We start from the raw sequence: 20,809 nt of genomic DNA on the forward strand, positions 1-20,809 counted from the left end.
TATTTTCAAGAAGATAAAGTGAAACTAGGGTCAACTATTTTATATTTTGGGTGGAGAATGTGGTGGAAGTTTAAGACAATATTATTCTTAATCGGATCAGTCAACTAACACAAAACTAATCCACTAAATGCGAGAATATGTAGTTACAAAGTAGATCCGCCTCGCCTTTCCTGACTCATCATTCAACAATACCACTTCATCTGTTTAATCATACATAATTAATGTTATATACTAACATTGTTGATGACATGACCTCCAACACATTTTTCTTATTCTTTTTAACCTCCAACACATAGTTTTCATTTGTATACTATCTAAAGTTTTCTCAACTATTTGACTACATCTAAAAACATACTAGTACTACTATTTATCACAGAGTAATACTCTCTTTCGGTCATTTTTGCTCGTTCCATAAACTAGTCTATATTTGATAGTCATCCTAGTTGGCCCTACAATCAACACACAAATGCCATGTTCAATCTTTTTTGGGTTTGGTCTGTTTTGTATTGGAGGATTAGACTGATTATAGTCTAGACCAAATTTTCAACTGAGACATTGTATTGATGCTTGGAAAAAGTTCCATTGTATTCATTCATTCTGTTGTCTTACAAAAGTAGCAAGAATTTTCATATATAGAAAACAGATTGTAATCTTCCTTTTCTATGAGGCATCTTGCCTTGGTTAAACATGCATAAACTCTAGCATCAAGTAATTAGGAAAAGTTGGCTATTCCCAAATCTTTTATTTTGTCTTCATATTTGATTCTCTGCATAGGTCTGTACAATAACATCGTCTGTACTTCATAGGTTACTAGTTACTACAGACGACCCATTTAACAAACTAAGTGTGTAGTCGTGCAATACTTGAAGAATCTTTAACTGTTCTGTTACTTTTGTGGTCAATGTCTAAAATGACTACAGTTTATAATTTGCCAAAACAATAGAACAATACATTGTAAATCTAGATAGAATTGCATTAGAAAAAAGGGGGAAATGAATGATTCCAGCATCTACAAAGTTATTGTTTACGCTTAAACTTAATTTTAATTTTATGAGACGGCGCTGAACTTGAGCCCCCATCATTTCTGCTCATACCCGCCCCTTGTTGCTCGACATTACTCTTGTTATTTACTTCCTTTGCCCCCTCAACTGTACCTTGTCTAGTTTCCGGCAGCTCTTTTTTAATCCCTGACTCCACTCCAGCAGGGTGATGATCCACACCTTCTACTCTCTTTTCTTGTATCGGAGGCATAGTTTTGGGTTTTTCAGCGAGAATTTTCGCCATTTCCTTCTCCTTTCGCTTCTTCTCCTTTTTCTGGCGCTTCTGTTCCTTGCGCTCAGGATCGTCGTGGTGCCTATCCTTCTTTCGCTTCTTGTCCTTATCCTTGTCTTTCTTCTTTTCCTTGTGTTTACCATGGGATTGGAGATCAGTGGGAGCTGAACTACCTCCACCATCGTACCTTCTGGAGTCTAGAGCGGTTACATGGTTCTCACTTGCTTGTTGCTCTCCATCACTTTTCTTCGTGGAGGCAGGAGACCGATGATCATCCGAAGTGAGTGGTAAAGAAACTTTACTAGAATCTGCAGTACACTGTAGTTCCTTAGAAAGTTCTTCTCCATCATCAGTCGTGGGTTTAGTACGGCCTATACTGGCTGTCACTCGTGAACCAACATCATGGCATGAATTGGCATCCTCAAAGTTGTGATTTCCAGTACTGATAGTTTCGCCAAAGTTTCTATGTGGCGCATCAACAGAGACTGAACTGCTCGCTCCATGATCAGCATCGTTGTTTCCATCTTGAGCATTCAAGATTCTACTCCTAACAGGATCTTCGGCCCGACTAGATGCTCTATCTGGATCTTCGGCCCGACTAGATGCAGCAGACTGTCTGACCCTTATCTTTAGTTTTGGCTTCTTCACCTCACGACTGATGGAAACAGTATCAGGTCCACGAGTAGCATCTCCAGTGGGCATACTATCATGATGGACAAGGCCAGCTGGTTCAGTTTCCTGATGATTGGTAAGTGACATGTCGCTTCTTTTGGAAGCCTCATTATCAAAGAAAGTATCTGGTTTTCCCAACGCCTCAGTTTCAATCAAGGTGTTGGTGTTTTCCTCTGAGTCAATGAAAATGTTGCCTACAGAGTTAGTAACTTGCTCAACTGGCTGATGACCTTCAATAGGCAAGGGAACTTGCTCAATTGGCAGAAGACCTTCAATGGGCAAGGGCATTGTAGGCATCATTGTGAGTTCATCATCAGAAATCTGCAATACTGAGTTCCTCTGTTCAGGAGCATCAGAAGGAGGATCTGCTGTCTGCTTAACAGCCTGAACATCAGAATTATGGAGTGAAGGATTTGGGACTGCCGTAATCTGTTCATGTTTTTCCACAAAAGTTTCTCCATCTGTATAACCTTCTGGAACCAACAGATTCAGTGGCATATCAGAGGCAGACGAAGGCTCGGGAGTCTTGGATTGCTTGATAAGGGCAGCAAAAATGCTCTTAAGTTCGCTACACGTCTTTGTATGTCCCATCTTGAGAGTCTCGTCTCTTGGAACCCCGTAAAGTGTTGGAGCCCTGAATATATAAGATATCATATCAGTAATGAGTAATCAACAACAACTAATCAATCATCAAACAACTATTCATTTGTGTAGAGCTCATATAAAATAGCTTAAACGGCTTCAAGGTTTGATGCTGATAGATGTTTTTTTCAGCTACCCATTTTCTATAACTAAATAGAGGCCCACGGGTTCCCCTCCGCAAATTGGAGAATAGTAATTGCTTTTGAATAACTTAAACATTACTATTCGTATTCACAGAGAGGACTGATATTTTCAAGATAAATATACAACTCCTCAAAGATTCTCTTATCACGTAATGATTTCTTGTTTCAAAAGTGTAGAAAATTAACAGCGGATGATAAACATGTAATTGATGTTCTCACTTTCCTTCATGAAAATAAATCACAATATGACAGCCATGTTCAAACATTTCATCTAATTGATAGAGTCCAAGCAATTAGGCTATTGGCCGCTGTCATTATTTATGATGATGCAGTGAAAAGGGTCATCTCGACCAGTGTTCCACTAAACAAGAAATTAAGGCAATGAATGCCCTTAACCAATTGATTCTTTGCTGATACTGCAGGTTTTATAATACTCACCTAACCAGCGAGATCATATGGCTGTTACCTAATTTTTAGGCATTTTCAGAGATAAACCCTATTTTTTCCTATTCATTATGCTCCGTCGGTGAGTTCTTTTAAAGTACTTGAAATAGTAGGCATTCACCAGTTCTAGCAATCAACATGTGTCAGCTATAAAGAGCTTTAAATAGCAAAATACCAGATTTAATTCATTGTTGTAATAGAATAGAATACAAGTTTGACCACCTTTTGGCAAGAACGTGCAGAATGCAGAAGACGTAGTGACGAAGCATAGTATTGTTAAAGGCCAGACGACTTTCAAGTAAGTGCAAGAGCGCAACAAGTGTGTCGATCTTTACACCTTTGTCACCATTGGATTGACTAATCATCTGCGATATGCGCAAAGCACAGATACCTAATTTGGTTTGTCCTGTAAAAATTAATATGAGCAGATTCAGAATGCTTACCATGCACACCTGACGAACACGAACATAAACAAAATCAACCAACATTAATGCATGTGATTATGACAACACAAGGACGAAAATCTCTAATGTCAAATAAGGAATAGAATAGATGATGCAAACAACAAGAGAATCACAGGATACAGAACCAAAGAAAACATGAACCTCGTAGAGATGTCTCGTCGTTAAGGTATTCAATGAACAGTTTCAGTGCCGCATCTATTCCATTACACTGAAATTCAAGTTCAACTAGGCCTCTGCTTGCAGCAATTCGAATTTCCCACATCTTTGATATTCGATATGGTTTAATTAGTTCCACAACATTTTCCTGCATGAGTCAGTGACGCCATGTTAGCAATGAATCAATCAAGCACTCATCAAATAGCAGGGTAAGTTTTCAAATAGCAGGGAAAAACTTACAAGAGGAACAAATTCTGATAGTTTGAGTGCCATTTGAGTAAGTGATTGGATACAACAGATTGTCAAAATCCCATTGTGACTTGGCATCAACCTGTTGTTTGAAATCTCCGAATATTCATATATCATGCACTATTCAGTCTATAACAAATAATGTGTTATTCAAATTAAAAACGAAGGGGTTTAGGCTTCTAGCACAATCCTTAAATAAATAAATAAAAAGGGACTGGTATCTTGCAACCAACAAACATAATTAGTACCTGTCGAATTGCAAGAGACGATCAAGACGCTTCAGCAAAGAGGGTAAATAGATGACACTCTGTACAAGATCAAGCAGATAAGTCAAAGTATTGCCCATCCCTCTTAAATTAGTTATTAACAGCATTACAAAGATACAGATGACAGACTGTAGAGTACTACAGAACAAATTAACATAGATGGTGGAAAAATAAAACCAAATTTCCAATAAGAAAAGCAACATTACTGATGTGAATCAGATCATATACCTGTTGTCCAAATTCAAGTTCTCCAACAGACTGGACTAATGCAGCTACCAAGAAAACATCCGAGTATGTGTTCCCACTGTTATCATTGTACTACAACCGGAACAAAAATCAGGAAAAAGCATTCTAATTGGAACAATCAGCATAAACTCAAGGCAGCCGCCATTGATTTCATCATCAAAATCACAAAAATCCAAAACCATCTTACAGTTCTCCCAGTTTACAACCATATACTTTCATAAAAGTACGTTATTCACACACCCAGTCCACATAGGCATCTCAAATGTTCAGATTTTCTAGTAAAGTAGTCTTGTGCATATTGTTGACAGTGTTACCTTCAGAAGTTTCAAAATAAACTCAACAGCTTCTCTGGGGCTCTTCTTGTCTGAAGATCTGACCATAGCTATTGCATGTGGTATTGCCTGAAAAATAAGTAGGAGTTTTATTGGATATTGAAATGTAGTCAGCATTATTTGTATTGGAATATAAGGCGATCTTGGTTTTCTTCATTTATTGATTAGTTGGAGATTTTCTTCAATTCAATAGAAATATGAGTTCAATAGTTCTTCGGCAAGATAAAATCAGACTCGGATATATAACCCTGAGAAGAAACAATATTGCTCCACTGAGGAGTCAGCATCAAGTTAATATGCAAGCAGAAAACACATGAAAGATTTACAGAAGTGAGAAAAAAAAAAGAAGGGCTTAAATATATTTTCCAAAAAGAAGAGGTGGATAGATTGGCCTCAACAGGCACCCCTAGGTATTATAGATAATTCTTCATCTGATAGAGACATTTACAGAACCGTGATTGAAATATAGACATAATTAAGGGGCAACAACAAAACCCTCAATTACTGATACTTATAAATTGTCCCATACAATGGAACCATATAAGTAACAGAGGGTGGGTAAATAGGTAAGCCCTAAATTTATTTTTGTAACCATGCCTAATGTATTTGAAACTTGATCAGGATGCAAAAAAATATACGAAGATCAAGTGATCAACAATGATATGGAGGACTGGAATAGACCGATCTTGAAAGTTTAACATAAGCAGGCTAGATGTTAGATTGTAAGAGTACTCTGTGCAAGTTAACTTGCAAGAATCATACAGAGAAGCAAAGAACATGGATATAAAGGTAGTGTAAAATGGACTATAAGAGTTCATCATAGAGGCAAAATATATATTTAAAATGGAGACTTAAATAAATTCTCACTTTAGTTGCACAAAAGACTAATCTACTATAAAATTCAGTGCTACAGTCTTCATCTGAATAACATCACAGCCTACCTCAGTGCATTACCTCAAGTACAAAGTACTCCTGAAAATCATGAAAGTCATTTGGCCTATTAAAAAAGAAGAGCATGCAATTAACAATTTGATCAGGTAATTGAATAATTTACTTGAATTCCTGATATAACCTAAAGAATATACCTGGGAAGATTGATCTTAGGATCAAATCTACGACTTTTATAGAAGTTTATCAGATGAAGCAAGCCAGTCCAGTCAGTGTCCTGATTAGACAATAAAGCAAAAAATAATAAAAGAAAACCAATTATCAGAATGGCAATGTGACAAGTTACATTACTTGACAGAGAATAACAGTGACAAGAATGATCAATGTTATTTTAATTCAATGTCACAAAATAATTACTTAGAGCAAGAGCACCGCATTTATCATGTTCTCCATTACAAATGGAACAATAGAAGTTGACACGGAGCATATGAGAAAATAGCTTATTCCAACAAGCACAGATTGAAAATAAGGACACTGGAAAAAAATTTGATAGGAGTCCACTAATGTTATATGCACAACCATAAGACATGCAAAAGCAAATTGACAGTCATTGATCTCAAAAGTTTAGACATATACATGTTCAATACATAGAAATGGTCCATAAATTCAATGTTTTCACAGAGTAGAAATGGCATTAATAATACCTCACTTGTAGTAGCAGCCAATGCAAATGCAGCCTGTATGCGAACTCTCCAGAAAGCCTAAATGAGAAATAAAACGACCGTTGAGCAGACATAGATAAGGATTAGACTAAAATAGAGATGGAAGTGGGGTACAAGGATAAAGACCTTGGAGTCACAGAGAAAATTATATAGAGCATTAACAACAGAAAAGGAAAGTTGTGGTAATGCTTCTAATACTTCTATAGCTTGTGCCTGAGCGACAACATCCTTATCCCTCTCCAATTGATTTATCTGCAGCAAATAAAACAGCATTAAGGTCCTGCAACAGAGAAATATCACAGAATGATTACAGGCTTATTCCAATTTTCTTTCAACTGATTTACATTTCTTATAATTGATACCTTGTCATTTCTCAATATTAAATGATGATCTAGTCTCCATCGTGTTCATACAAAGTGACACAAGTACTAATTATGGCAAGGGATGTCAACCGAACCGACCCACTAGAGTTTAGGGTCAACCCTACTCGGATTGCGGGCTATTCGGGTTGAAATTTTATCAGGTTACAACTTACAACTTTCCAACCCTGGCCCTAAACAGTCCGGTTTCAGGTTAACTCACCCTATAGGGCAAAAAGTTACAGATGAAAATTATCACCATAAGTTGTATTTTTAAGGATGATATATTTATAATGTATATACATGCACAATAATTAAATATATACTAAATCATATGACATCATAAAATTCAACGTCTATACATTTTAAAAAGAAGTTCAAACGGGATGCATGATGAGAAAAATCACCCATAATTATAAAATGTTTAATTGGGAGAATTTTGGAATATACAAACTCAAACACGATTAAATACTACTAGTAGTATAAAAATTGCTAAAAATAACTATGACACTGGATAAGAATGACATTTGGTAAACTTGTAAAATTTTAACATAAACCATTTTTTATTTATGTTTTAGAATTCATAATATTTCTTATACTACCTCCGTCCCCCAAAATTTGTCCCACTTTGACCCGGCACGGGTTTTAAGAAATGTAATGGAAAGTGAGATGAAAAAGTTAGTAGATCGTGGGTCCTACTTTTATATATTAGTTTTTTAATAAAATGTGAGTAGGAATGAGTTAGTGGAATATGGGGTCACTGCCAAAAATGGTAAAAGTGAAATGGGACAAATTTTGGGGGACGGACGGAAATGGAAAAATGGGACAAATTTTCAGGGGCGGAGGTAGTAGTAAACTTGAATTTCCAATTCGTTTAACTAATATTGTCTTCGTTCCAACTAAGTTGAGTCGTATTCCTTTCCGCTATGTCCCAACTAAGTTAAGACGTATTCCATTCTGCGATGACCCAACTAAGTTGAGTCATTTCCTTTTTTTGCAAAAAACAAAACTTATAATAACTCTTACTTTATTCATTCTCCTACTTCACTCTATGTTCTCTCCTACTTTCCCTCTCCTATTTTATTTTATCCTCATTTAACCTTAAAACAATTTCTTAATCACCGTACCCAAAAGAAATGTCTCAACTTAGTTGGGCCAGAAGGAGAGTACTAAACTGCCTCTGTCCCATTCAAAGCGAAGCATTTCCTTTTCGGTACGTGCTCCGGTTATTTGGGTGATTCTAGTCGAGCCACGTGCGCCGAGCGCCCTGGCGTGCTTTTGATGACATTGCGAACAAGTCATTAGAGTAAGCAATAGTTGCCCTTTGCTCGTAGGGCCAACCCATTGGGTGCCAGGTCGGCCCTACTCGGGTTGCAGGCTAATCAAGTTGGAATTTCATATGGTTAAAAATTTGCAGCACTAGAAATTTAGTGGTATATATAGATATATACGAATGGAATGTATATTGATTTTATCATACATTGATTCAGGTCTACTTTAAGTATTTAATCTCCCTTTACACTCTTATGTATAGAGCATATGAATATAGAAGTAAACCATTTTCATTGAAAGACCTTTAATGTTATCAATGTTTTTCCATTAATAAAAACTCTATTAATATTGATTTCCATAAAAGAAGAATGCCTTTAGAAGTATTAGACTTGGAATCAATTGCTTTACAAAGAACTTTTGTATAAATTTATTGACTTTTCTTTGTTTTACTACGAAGTAAGAGTTTTGATCTGAGTTTTACACTCACCCACATTTGCACAGGTTGATTGAAATGTACTTCAGCAAGATATTCCATTTCTGGATCAGCGCGTAGCCATAATAGGGGAGACTCGGAACTGTTGAATCCATAAAAAGACAATCTTAGAAAGAGGCTATATCACACAGTAGGATTGGGTTAAAAAAGGATTGCATAAAGGCATAAGATACCAATACACGTACTTTGGTCGCACGTCAGTTATGGGCATAGCATCACCATTGTCATCAGAACCATCAGCCTTAGTGCCCTTCTTGGTTTTTTGGAAGCGCTTTGAAGCAAGTTTAGAGTGACACTGAATCTCCAGCAACTGCCACGGTTCACCAGCCATGGGCAGGAAAGGATGGTCATACATGCCATCCAGCTCATGCACCCGTATACTCATCATCCCTGGCCACCCAACTACGCCATCTCGATTTTCAGAATCATGGTTGATATTATCAACGCCTACCCAAGAATCAGGTCTAGAAGTACATCCCCGCAGAACAGCTAATTCAATCATATTCTTTCTTTTGTTATAGGAAAATCCCATCCTAAGTGGAATGAAGGGAAGTTAAGAGAAAAGCTATTAGTAACACACAAAATACAATCAACACAGAATATATACAGCAAGAATCATACTTCAGCACTGGACAACCACAAGATCCAACCCAGCGAGGAAAGAACTCTTTAAGAAATGGCCGCTCAAGATTTCCAATTTTATTAGCAAAGTGACGGAACTGCCATCAAACAATGTAAAAAAATAAAACGTTATCAACAATAGCACAATAAGATCCCAAGAAGTTAATCATATATACAAGTGACGTTAAGAAACATGAAAGAGAGATGCGTGACATTGATGAAAGCTAGCCACAGACTTCCACCATAATATAATATGCATTAGTAACAATGAGTTGTAGTCGGCAAATCACAAGTATTCTGCTACAAGTGCTATTATGCAGTACAAACAGTAACTAAAAACACACTCCCTCTGTCTAGCAATAAATGTCCCATTTTTTACCGTCTCAGGTTTTTAAGAAATTATTTGACTTTGTAAAGAAAGTGGGCAAAAAAGTTAGTGGATGGGGATCCTACTTCACATATTGGTTTTATGATAAAATGTGAGTGGAATGTGGGATCCATTTGCAAAAAATAGTAAAAGTGAAATGGGATATTTATTGGCGGGGGGACGAAAAAGGAAAACTGAGACATTTGATCGCAGACGGAGGGAGTTCATGCAAAGAAAAAGACAGATGTTCAAGATGAAGGAGAGGAAATAAGTCTTGCAAAAGCAAATATTGTTTTGCCTCCATTCTTAAATCAAAAGAATAAATATTTGGTTCTAAATTTTTTACTGCAGATGCCATGAAAGGATATCTGGAGCTTTCATATACTAACTAATATGATAGATGTTTGCTAGGAAAGAAAAACAGAAGCTGAGTATTCAAATAAGAGTAGACATCCTGAAAAGTACACTGGATGGGAAACCTTTTAAGCTAGAGAACAAACAGCTTGCTAGAAATTATTCTCCAGCTTCATAACATCTATCCACTGGAAGATGCACAAACATTTTGTTACTCTAAGACTGGGTATTTAGGTCAGCATTGAGGATAGGAGGAAAACTAAACCTTGAAGTCATGTGCTCCAGGGTAAGAATTATATTACGCTAGATAAATTACTTACACCATCCGATGACTGAATGCAATGATCATGAAAATAAATAAAGCGATAACATAAGAATTAAAAACCTACAAAGTTACCTCTTTAGTGCTCAGTGTTCTCAAAGAACGGTTACCATCTCGAGCCCTCAAAACAATATTCTGCAGAATCTGTGGATGGAGAAGACTATCATAAACTCACGAACATAAAGAAAGGCTATATGCTCAAGAAGAAGACCAGATCTTGGGGTTTATAGAACTGGTTAAGATGTAGTTATCTGAGAGTAACCAATGACCCTAGCATCTAAATTCACAAGCAAAACTTGTGGCTTTGAGAAGATAGATAGTATCAATGCCCTATCATAAGAGATGGTACTATGCTACAATGAAGGAATGTTTGTCTCTGTAAGTGTGTCAGTGTGCGTATTGAAAGCATTGCTGAACAGAACTAAATCTAAAGAGCACAAACATGAAATTACTGGGACAGAGCTTCATATATCTAATTTCAAGATTCCAGGTTCTTACTTTACGGAAGGACTCTGGACCCATCTGCTTCTCCAACATTTGAAGGATAGCTATCTACAATAAAGAAAGAGAGTTAAGCCAAAAGCATGACATGTTAAATGGAAAATCTCTCTTAACTGATCAAATAGGACTTACAGATTTCCATGATCTTATTTTTCCATAAAAACCAATGCTCTGGGTGCCATACAAATCCTTGGAAGCAGCACTGGAACTTAAGGAAGTAGCGCCACTATCATCTGCTTGGCAAACAGCACAATTGGCCTGCAATATTATATTGTTAATTGGCCAATTTAATACACAGTGTATACATTCTGTGGTAGTTTGACAGTGGAATTTATATTTATATAAAGAGAAATATATTATCTCCAAAGTTAATGAAGCTGTCAATCACTCCCTTCATCGTATAAATTGTTGGGTAATGATTGGATAATGAGTAATGATTAACACAAGACAGAGCAAATCTAGTCTTTACTTTTTTCGCAAGCAATATGCTAAAAGAACAATCACCGGCCTTGTCTTACGCATGCATCACAATATCTTAGAAGTATGACCACAGCCAGGAGTAAAGAAAGATTTGGCAAAAGTTATCTGTGAAATAAGTCATGTGGGTTCAATGAAGTAATTTTCAGGAATCAAATATTTTGAAATGAATTAATCTCAGAATGATGCTAATTTCAAGTCCAAATAAATTACCAGCATGGGTAACATATGGCTCAAATATTCAAAATCACCATCAGATATTTAGGAATATAAAACATATGGAAATTGCGTGTTCATTAGATAGTTACCATGTAATCACTTGTATTTCAACAATTAGTTATGGGTACAGATACCCTTTCATGTAAACGTCATTAGCCTGTCGGGGGAGTTCAGGTGTCAATAGGCATTCTCTTGGTCAATTTATAAAATCAGCACTTTTAAAACAAAAGAAGCATTCCGAGTTCCAGTGCTTCATTACTTCTAAAGTAAGTGGTTCCCCATCATAGCAACACATAATCAGCCATTTTGAAATCATATTAAGAATAAGGGGTATTGAAGAATCATTGAACCTTGTATCTTCTAAAGCGCGCTTCATTGTTTCCCAAAAACCTCTTAATAAAAGAATCAGTGAGAAACCCAGCAAGACCATCCACCAACCACTCTGACAGAAATATTACAGCAACCATATCAGATTGAGATTTTTCCATAGTTGTTGGTACAAATATCTGAATTAGTATATCACCGTCATTTGGAGCTTCAGGGGTGATATATACTCCAAACCACTGTCTGGCAAGAGCATAAGCAAGTTTAATCCTTGTCTCTATAGTCTGCGGAGAAGACCCATCACCGGAAACAGAAATAATAAGGGAAAAATTGATCAGAGTGGCTTTGCTTTGATTTCATTAGCTAGAAAAGGTCTAATAACAAAATGACGGGATGGTCAAAATTATATAAATTACTTGCAGCTTACAAGGAAACCATTTCATAAGCATACCTGATCAATGAGTTTCTCATCAAACAGAAGATGAGAACTGAAGATGCTCGTGGAAGCTCCTGAACTCCATAAGGATACTGTCATCTCAGGAGCAATGAAAACTTGTGTGTATGATCCTAATGGAAATGATGCAGATAGGTAATCCTCATAGTGGCTGGTGAAAAGTACCAAGAAAATTAATATTGGATGAGATAACATTGACTGAAAATACAAGTGCCTAATACACTAACATTATTTTAAATTGGCCAATCAAACTCTGGCGAGATAAATGAATTTCAAATACTGGTTATATGATTGAGGGGCCGCAATCAATACAACGAAGACCAGTATAGGACAATACCTGAAAGCATTGTGGAAAAACACCATTGTATTCCGCAGCTTTGACAAGTTAGAAGGTAAACAAAAGTATGAGAGCAACCCACGATGTCGGTCAGGAAGAACTTCAAATGGTGCAACTGTCAGAGAAATCCACTGAGCAGCTACAGGAACATCTAGTTTATAAATATATGTCTTCTGTGGTGGATCATCCTTGGTCAACACCTACAAGAGAAGATTCATCAGTGACTAATCAAACAAAAGCAAATATTGTGTCTCTGTGAAAGCATAAAGCATTTCAAGGATTATAAGCGAGTGGCGAAAGAAGTTTTTTCACTCAAACAAGGAGGAAGAACTACTAGATCATCGAGATTATATCTCTATTCTCTATAATCTACATCTCAATATGAAATGCACTTCCATAAACTAAGCAATGCCATATAAATAAAAACAGAGTTCAAACACAATCTCAGAGTTTACAAGTTAAATGTAGGGTCAAATGCTAAAGGCAGACACTTTTTCTATGTCATAATTCCCAAAGATCCCAAGACAACCATTCCTGTTCCGGCAGTCTTCATCAAGCAAGATCTTAAAATTTTCATGTTGAACAACTAAATTAAACATCTAATATGCCAGTCCATATAGCAGAACAGCTATGATCACCAGTAATAAGAAGCTCAATGGTAGGATTGTCACATCTCGCATATAAAGAGATAGACAGAAATCTTAGCAGGTACGTATAAAGATCCTTCATTTGGGACGTAGAGATGTCTCCGGCTTACCCATTTTGCCATATGTTAACACACGACAGCTGAAGCTCAACAGCAAGATAAATGAAAAGAACAATTCAATTTAAAATTATCCAGCAACAAATTAGTAGCAGTAATTAACATCCTTTTATATATCTAGCTTCAAATGGAAGTAGGAAATATGAGTAGTTCTTTGAATTTTTTGCCTCAATATTTATAGTTTTATCCTTTACCTGATGAAGTAACGTTCCGGAGCTAACTGCAACAAGATCACTGGCCACCGTAAATTCAAGGTCATAACTGAACAAAATACAGAATAATTTATTGTTAGCATTAGAATGCATTTTATTGAAATTATTTAAGCTGGCAAGTATTTCTAGCCTTGGCTGCCTTGCACATACCAGCAACACTGCAAACTCTCATCCAAACAAGGAAACCAGCACCGTGCACGTCTCAACTGGTTATTTGTATGTAAAACATTGCCATTAAAATGTACTCCTGTCTCTGCTTTTTCAACCCAATATTCTATGCGCACAAGTTTCACATTCTGATCCAGTCTAGATGATAAGTAAGAAGCAGCAAAATCACATAAGACTATTAGAACAAGAACATAACAATGTACTTGAACACAAAACTAGAACTGTTTGCATGAAGTGGAGACAGAGAGAAATATTTATAAGAAACCGGCTCATTCACACATGAAAATTGTTAACCTAAAAGGCTAAAAACAGATTGAATGTCTTATAAAGTCAGTGCCCAAATTAGACTCTGGACAGCACAAGTTGAATTCAGTTGCACCAATTTCCCACATAAGTTGATATTTCTATCTACCTGATGCAATATGGTGATACTATTAAGCATCTATATGGAACCAAGTATCTTGAACGTATAATGTAAAGAGTAATATATATGCCTTTTAGAACTTTATGAGTAAACATTTATCATGAATCTTATCTATTATTTTGCCTCGTTACAAGTATATATCAGAAAGCACTAGGGATGGGACTGTGATAACACTAGGATCACATCACATGGCATGCATAGAACTTTGATCATATGCACATATCAAAGAGTTAGAAGTTATGGAACAGAGCATCTATATAAAAAGCAAGAGCAGCAGATGAATTAAAATTCTGAAACCTGTTAGCATCAGCCAAATTTGGTTCACCATTGTCCACCTGGATATATTCTTCTTGATTGTTGTCCATTTTAGTGGTCTTGCTACACATTATCAGTAAATTTGGAAGTAATTCGATCTCGAGGGCTGACCGGTAAACAGACCCGGAGGCTTTAGCAGCTGAAGTGGCTGAGGAAACAACAGACCATCTATCCTTTGGGTCCAGACGCTGATAGTGAGGGAAGACTTCAAACATCGCTGGCTCTCCATCAACTGTAACCTTTTCAATTGCCAAATTATCAGCATGCAAACCCACTATTCCATTGTCCGGTATGGCTATTTGAAGTTCTGTGTACCTGAATTTGCAGATTTCATAACACAAAGAAAAAGGTTACAATCTTTTTCGTTTTAAAATTTTGACTCAGTTCACATTTTTTTCTCTTTCATAAGAAAAAAAATAACTTCAAGGAGAAAGTACAGTGCGACTTCCGGACTAAATCTGAATCAGATGCCAATCAAGCTACCTAAGGACCCAACGAAATTCAACAACAAAAGAGTTCAAAATCAAGAAAAAGACCCATAGATTCGGCGGCGGTCCATGTCAATGGACAGACAGAGCTTCTGATGCTTGACAACTGCCTCCGAATTACTATTATCTCCATCTCTCTGCTCTTCGTTCTTTGCCTTTTTAGCCTTCGCCATTTTAACAACTGCAGGTAGAGCATGCATGCATTGTCAAACACTGAAACAAATTGCGGAAGAAATGAAAGGAATAAATTGGAAATTAGATTGATACGTACTCCCTCTGTCCCAGCCTAAGCCCTAAGTGAGACTTTCTATTTTGGCATAGGAATTTTGATAGTAGTGTTTAGTGAATTAGATTATGGAGAAGTAAATAATAAAGTAGGAAAAGAATAAAGTACAAAGAGAATGAGAAAACAAAGTACTGGCTGAGATAAGAGTATAAACCCAACAACAGAGGGAAACCAAATCCAAACGCTTAACATCCCAGTTGAAAAAATTTGAAACGTAATCTCCAAATACAAGGAAAATAAATACACCAAACCAGATAATTCTTACCGGTTGAAGATGGCATAGAGAATGTTGCTGGAATCCATGGAGGGAACCAATTTTGGAGAAGAGAAGGCTGCCGAGATTGCCAATTTCCGAGAAGAGAATGCCACTGACGACTTCACAGAAGATAATATTGTTGAGTTCGGAGGAAATTCCACCGGTGACGGAGAGGGAGAGACCGCTGGAAAGGCGTCGGCCAGTCCGTCAGGCGGCGACGGTATCTTGCCCCCAGCAGGCGGCGACTGTGGCTAGTTCCCGTCACACGGCGACGGTGGCTGGTCCACGCAGGTGGAGACGGTGGCTGGGCCACGGCAGGCGGCTGGTTTCCGACGGAGGGAGAGAAGAGGAGAGGAAAGGGGCTGTGGAGAATTCTGAATCAGAATCGCGCGAGGAAAGAATAAAGAAAGAGGGTTTTCCAGAATTGCAGCCCAGCCCCTCAATATTTTAAATATTACAATTTAGTCCACAATATTTCTGGAAACTACAGAATGGTCCCTAATCTATAACGAAATTCCTCATGTCAAGTTATGTACTCCCTTTCAGTCCCTCATTCTCGCTTCAAGATTTTCATAATGCCTTCGTCTAATAAAAGTATATATTCTATTTCTTTTTTAGTCTCTCTCATAAGAGTATGCACTTTCTAATTTTAGAATTTATTTTCTTAAGGTGGGACTCATTCTACACTAACATTATTTTAATTATTTTTTTTCTTTCTATCTCTTTCTTATTTTAACAATTGTGCATTAAAATGCGTATCTAATCAAAAATACATATCTTTGTGGGACAAATAGAGTTAATTCTACTTGCAATATAAAACAAGTAAAGAAACATTATGCATGTATCCAGTCAATTGATTATAGAGATGTCATTTAGTGAAAAAAACTGTAGTATTATGAACTCTTCATAAATTGAGTAACTGCAAAATGTTGAGATTAACTAAAACATGAATGAATTTCAGACCATTTTGCATTTACTTAGATGGGTTATTGGAGACCAAATGATAGTCATGTGAATATTGATCTTCTTGCTGATATCGAGAAGTGACTTTATTACATTGTGTTTGTTTATGCATTTATAAGAGCATTTAAATGTATTATAAGCAAACAAGTTTAATTCTTCTGCTTAGTAGATTGGTCACTGTAGGTAAAACAGTCCTTTTTTGCTAAGCTTTGCAGAAGATAAATTGTACTTCCTCTGTCAGCCATTAAAAATCTCATTTAAGTTTGACACGATTTTTAAGAAATGTAAAAGAAAATGGTTGAGAAACTATAGTGAAATATGAGTGGACGATTTTTATATACTGTATCAGTTTTATAATAGAATGCGAGTAGAATGAGTAAGTAGAAAGTGAGATCTACCTACCATTATAGTAAAAGTGAATCGAGACTCATAATGGCGGACCAACTAAAATGGTAAACTATGACTCCTAATGGTGTACGGAGAGGGTATTTCACAACCTATATAAGTTTTGCCTACCTGTCGCGAAATGTTGCAATGTTAGTCTATATGTGGCGTGGTATGCTACTTAATGGGTCTAACAGTGAAATGAGTATTTCTTGTTATTTAATGAAAAATGAGGTCTCAAAGATTATTGTTTCTCGGTGATTATGTTTTCTTAATCTTTCGTATGCTTGTATATGTAATAACTCTTTTATCCCGTTTTTCATATTTATGAAAAATTAATATTTTGTTACAATGTGTTTTGTTTATGCATTTATAAAATGTTTTGATTTACATTTTGTGAGAGTATGTAACTAAGTCAGTTCTTGCAGAAGAAAAACAAAATCTTAACACAAATAAGCCTTGGCTACCTATCGTGAAATGTTGCGACGTTATTCCGAAAATTTCATTGCTTTAGGAAATGAACGAAGTCGGTATGGTATTACATTGGGCAGATCTAAGTGAAAAGTCTTCCGTGCTATTTAATGAAATATGAGGTTTCGGTGATTATACTTTGTTAATCTATGACCTGAATCCAATCCTTCATAGAACCCTGATCTGACCCATAATACCACTCAATATGAAATGGGACAAGCATAGAAGACACATAACGAAATTCACGGTCATTCCAGACTCTATTAAAATGATTTCTCCATGTAAAGTTTGAGATTTTGGAAAATTAGAGTTTTCAGTCCTAGGGTTCGTCTGTCATCAATTCGTGTCCAGTCTTTAAGGTGTTGATGAGCTTTGCCCACAAAACGATACACAACGAGTTAAAGGGATAGATCAAGTCATAAATTGAAGTTAGATGGTGATTAAATTCAATTCCTTGAATTCATGTTGTACATTTAATGTATAAATAACATATATTGAATTGATATAAGATTGAGTGAATTAATTGAATATATATTGAATTGAATATGTGATTATATATTTATGAATTTATTGTTCAAGCATGAAATCATGATGTACACGTTTAAATGTGAATCATATAATCTATCTGGATAGTTCTTTCCGCTGCAAACCCAAACACCCTGATCTGAAACCAACAAAATTATATAAATTGGTGAATAGATGAGAGACGGAGACACAAGTCTCTCATTATTTTCGTCGTAGTTGGCCGAATTTTGTTTCCTACTTTATGTAGAAATTATGTATCTTCTCTATTTAAAACCTATACAATTTGATAAGTTTAGTTCATCCTAAGATTAAAACTGAAGTGCGGGAAACATTCAAAAGATTCATGGTTGAGTTCTAAAGATATCCATGTAGAGAAGGAACACGCAATCGTTGATTCTTTTTTTAAAAAATCAGTTTGGTAGTTTTGTTTAGCATGCGAGATTTCATAATCGGTTAAATAGATTTTTATATGATTTAGTTTTGTATGCAAGCCTTCCTTTGTGCATGGTTCACCATAACTCCAACATGTTGTGGTGTCAAGAGTGACGAGCTGTGAGGTTCAGAATATTTTACTCCCACCGTCCCATAAAAATATGGGCAATGGATATGACACGAGAATTAAGACAAAATTGGTAAAGTAAGAGAGATGAGGAGGATGGTATATTTAAAGTAAGAGAGGAGAAGAAATGGTAAAATAGTATTAGAAGATAGTGACACCTATATTATTAAATTGATATAATTTTCTAAAAATGGAATGCACATATTTTTGTGGGACGGACGAAAATGAAAAGTGCACATAATTTTATGGGACGAAAGGAGTTGTTTGTAACAATGAGGTTGATAGTACTGCTCCTAGATCCTGTTTGGTTGGTTAGATTAAATAATCATGAGATATATAATATGAGATACCTCAAGATGGGCTTTATCTAGGATAAAATAAAATTAGTACTGGATTAGATGATATGTTTGGTTACCTAGCCTGTATCAAAGATAATTTTAAATAAGTGTTTGTAGGATACGATTAATTGTAATGATTATTTTTAATTAAAACTATAAAAATAATTAATTTTATTTTAACTTTCATTTTTTAATGTATGGAACAAAATTAAGCTAAAAACAATCAGAGAAAATATAATTAAAATTCTCATGATGTTAATTTCAATAAAATTAAATATAAAAAAAATTAAATGAAATAAATTATAAGTAATTTAATTGAACTGACAAAAACAAATAAGTAAACCAAGCAAATAATCTTAATAGTGTTAATTTTGATGAAATTTAAAATTAAATTAATTTATAATAAATTATAAATAATTAAAATTATTAATATAGACTAAAAAAACTTCCCTACAAATTAGAATTAATGATTTTTTTATATATAAAATATCGACATACTATCATTCACAGCATAAAGATATTTAAATTACTTAACTTTTTGGAATTTGAACTTACTTATTTAATTGGTATTCTTAACCACCCCATCCAAAATAACCCTTTAATTTCTTGTCCTTCTTTAAAGAACTCTGCCCAAATCTACTGATTTCCACTAATGGTTTATTAATTAATCAAATTCCAAAAAATATATGAATGGCATCTTGAAAATCTAATTCTCTCCAAAAACCAGCATCAACAATCTCACCAAAAAAATTATAATCAATTATTCTTTCAATAAAAAATTATAGATTGTAGAGAAGGATAGAAAGGAGGGGGGGGGTAAAGAGAGAAGAGAGAGTAGTACGATTAAAATAGACACAAGGGGGTGGTCTGATTCATAGTCTCACTTAAACAATGCAAATACAGCGGCTAAGATGGGCTGATGCAGGCCTTACGGGCCGAGATTTTCTTGAATCTCAACAACCGAACATGTTATTAGAGAGTCTATGAGATACAATCTTGGCTAATTCGGCATACCAAACGGCTCCCTGTTATTTACAAAGTATGAACTATCATTTTACTGTTAACATGTTAACTTTTAGTAATTAAATAAATAATAACTATTCATAATTATGTATTTATTTATTGGATGCATGATTTGTTACTTTATTTTTTATACTGTGGAATAAGTATTTTGATATATATGTTGTGCGTCTATTCAATCATATAAGTATGTGTTAGTAATAAGGCTTTTGTTTTTGCCAAAGATTTTTAAGTATCAACCACATTATTTTTTACTTTAAATCACATAATGAATACTGGTACTAGGAAAGGATCCCCTAATTTGGAGAAATCCCAACACTCATCGCTGTGGTTAAACCGCTGCGTTTCGGTCGGCAAAACGACGTCGTTTTTCAGATTCACAATTCAATTGACAAAGTTGATTTCACGTTTTCATTTAACGATATTCATCTATGTGAAAACTCTCTTTCCCTCTTTTTCTCTTTCTTGAATATGGAAACTAAATCAATGTAATAAAAACAAGAAATATGAGGTTATGAATACAAATCTAATTATAAACTAAACAAATGAATCAGATTTGTTAGTGAATAGAATTGTATTTGGTTAATTCGTATAAGGCAGTGGGTATGTATGCTTGCGGTTAAGACCAAATATTCCAGGTAATGCATACCAACTGCTTTAAAAAGTGTGCCCAATTCCTACAATATTTGTTTGATAAGTTTTCTCTCATTTCTCCAAATAACAAAATAATATAATATCATCTATTCAGAAAAAACACAACAACTTGCACAACACTATTTTTATGAAAAAGTGTGATACCGATTTATATAAAAACAAAATAATAGTAAAATATCGTGATTCCATGTTCGATTATAATATTTATTTCCAAATTAATTTTTAAAATATGCAATATATGGTTTGGGAAATGAGATACATACATCCATAGAACAATAAGTCATTCTCTGATTTTTCATTTCTAAAATACAGTATTATAATTCTACTCCCTTGTACTTTATGATTTGGTTTCTTTCGTTTTGGTTGAAGTTCTACCTAGCTCTTCGA

General features: G+C 35.3%; 1 protein-coding gene across 2 annotated transcripts; it reads right to left on the reverse strand.

Annotated features, from left to right (window-relative positions):
- Window positions 1-952: 952 nt before the first annotated feature.
- TAF2 (TBP-associated factor 2) lies at window positions 953-15,881 on the reverse strand. Of its 2 annotated transcripts, none has more exons than XM_089062437.1 (26): window positions 15,518-15,881; window positions 15,015-15,147; window positions 14,461-14,793; window positions 13,722-13,877; window positions 13,554-13,620; window positions 12,597-12,796; window positions 12,257-12,410; window positions 12,005-12,089; window positions 11,832-11,923; window positions 10,918-11,043; window positions 10,783-10,836; window positions 10,360-10,428; window positions 9,242-9,339; window positions 8,806-9,153; window positions 8,619-8,702; window positions 6,623-6,776; window positions 6,479-6,535; window positions 5,972-6,051; window positions 5,841-5,883; window positions 4,869-4,955; window positions 4,537-4,626; window positions 4,291-4,349; window positions 4,034-4,124; window positions 3,779-3,941; window positions 3,396-3,579; window positions 953-2,578 (listed from the first exon to the last, which is right to left on the reverse strand). In XM_089062437.1, the coding sequence occupies exons 1-26, from the start codon at window positions 15,531-15,533 to the stop codon at window positions 1,018-1,020; spliced, it is 4,584 nt and encodes a 1,527-aa protein (XP_088918563.1). In that variant the 5' UTR covers window positions 15,534-15,881; the 3' UTR covers window positions 953-1,017. The 2 variants fall into 2 exon arrangements, with proteins under 2 accessions (XP_088918563.1, XP_047977107.2); XM_048121150.2 differs by having other exon boundaries at window positions 6,623-6,748; window positions 8,615-8,702.
- Window positions 15,882-20,809: the final 4,928 nt, after the last annotated feature.

Source organism: Salvia hispanica, chromosome 1, assembly GCF_029641045.1.
Source record: "Salvia hispanica isolate PSC_SH4W2 chromosome 1, Shi_PSC_v1, whole genome shotgun sequence".
Classification (NCBI taxonomy): Eukaryota; Viridiplantae; Streptophyta; class Magnoliopsida; order Lamiales; family Lamiaceae; genus Salvia; species Salvia hispanica.

Coding starts and splice junctions, on each gene's coding strand:
- TAF2 (XM_089062437.1), bottom strand. Junction 12,090..12,256: donor ATGAGAAACTCATTGATCAG/GTATGCTTATGA, acceptor TCTTCTCCGCAG/ACTATAGAGACAAGGATTAA. Junction 6,536..6,622: donor ATTTTCTCTGTGACTCCAAG/GTCTTTATCCTT, acceptor TTTCTCATTTAG/GCTTTCTGGAGAGTTCGCAT.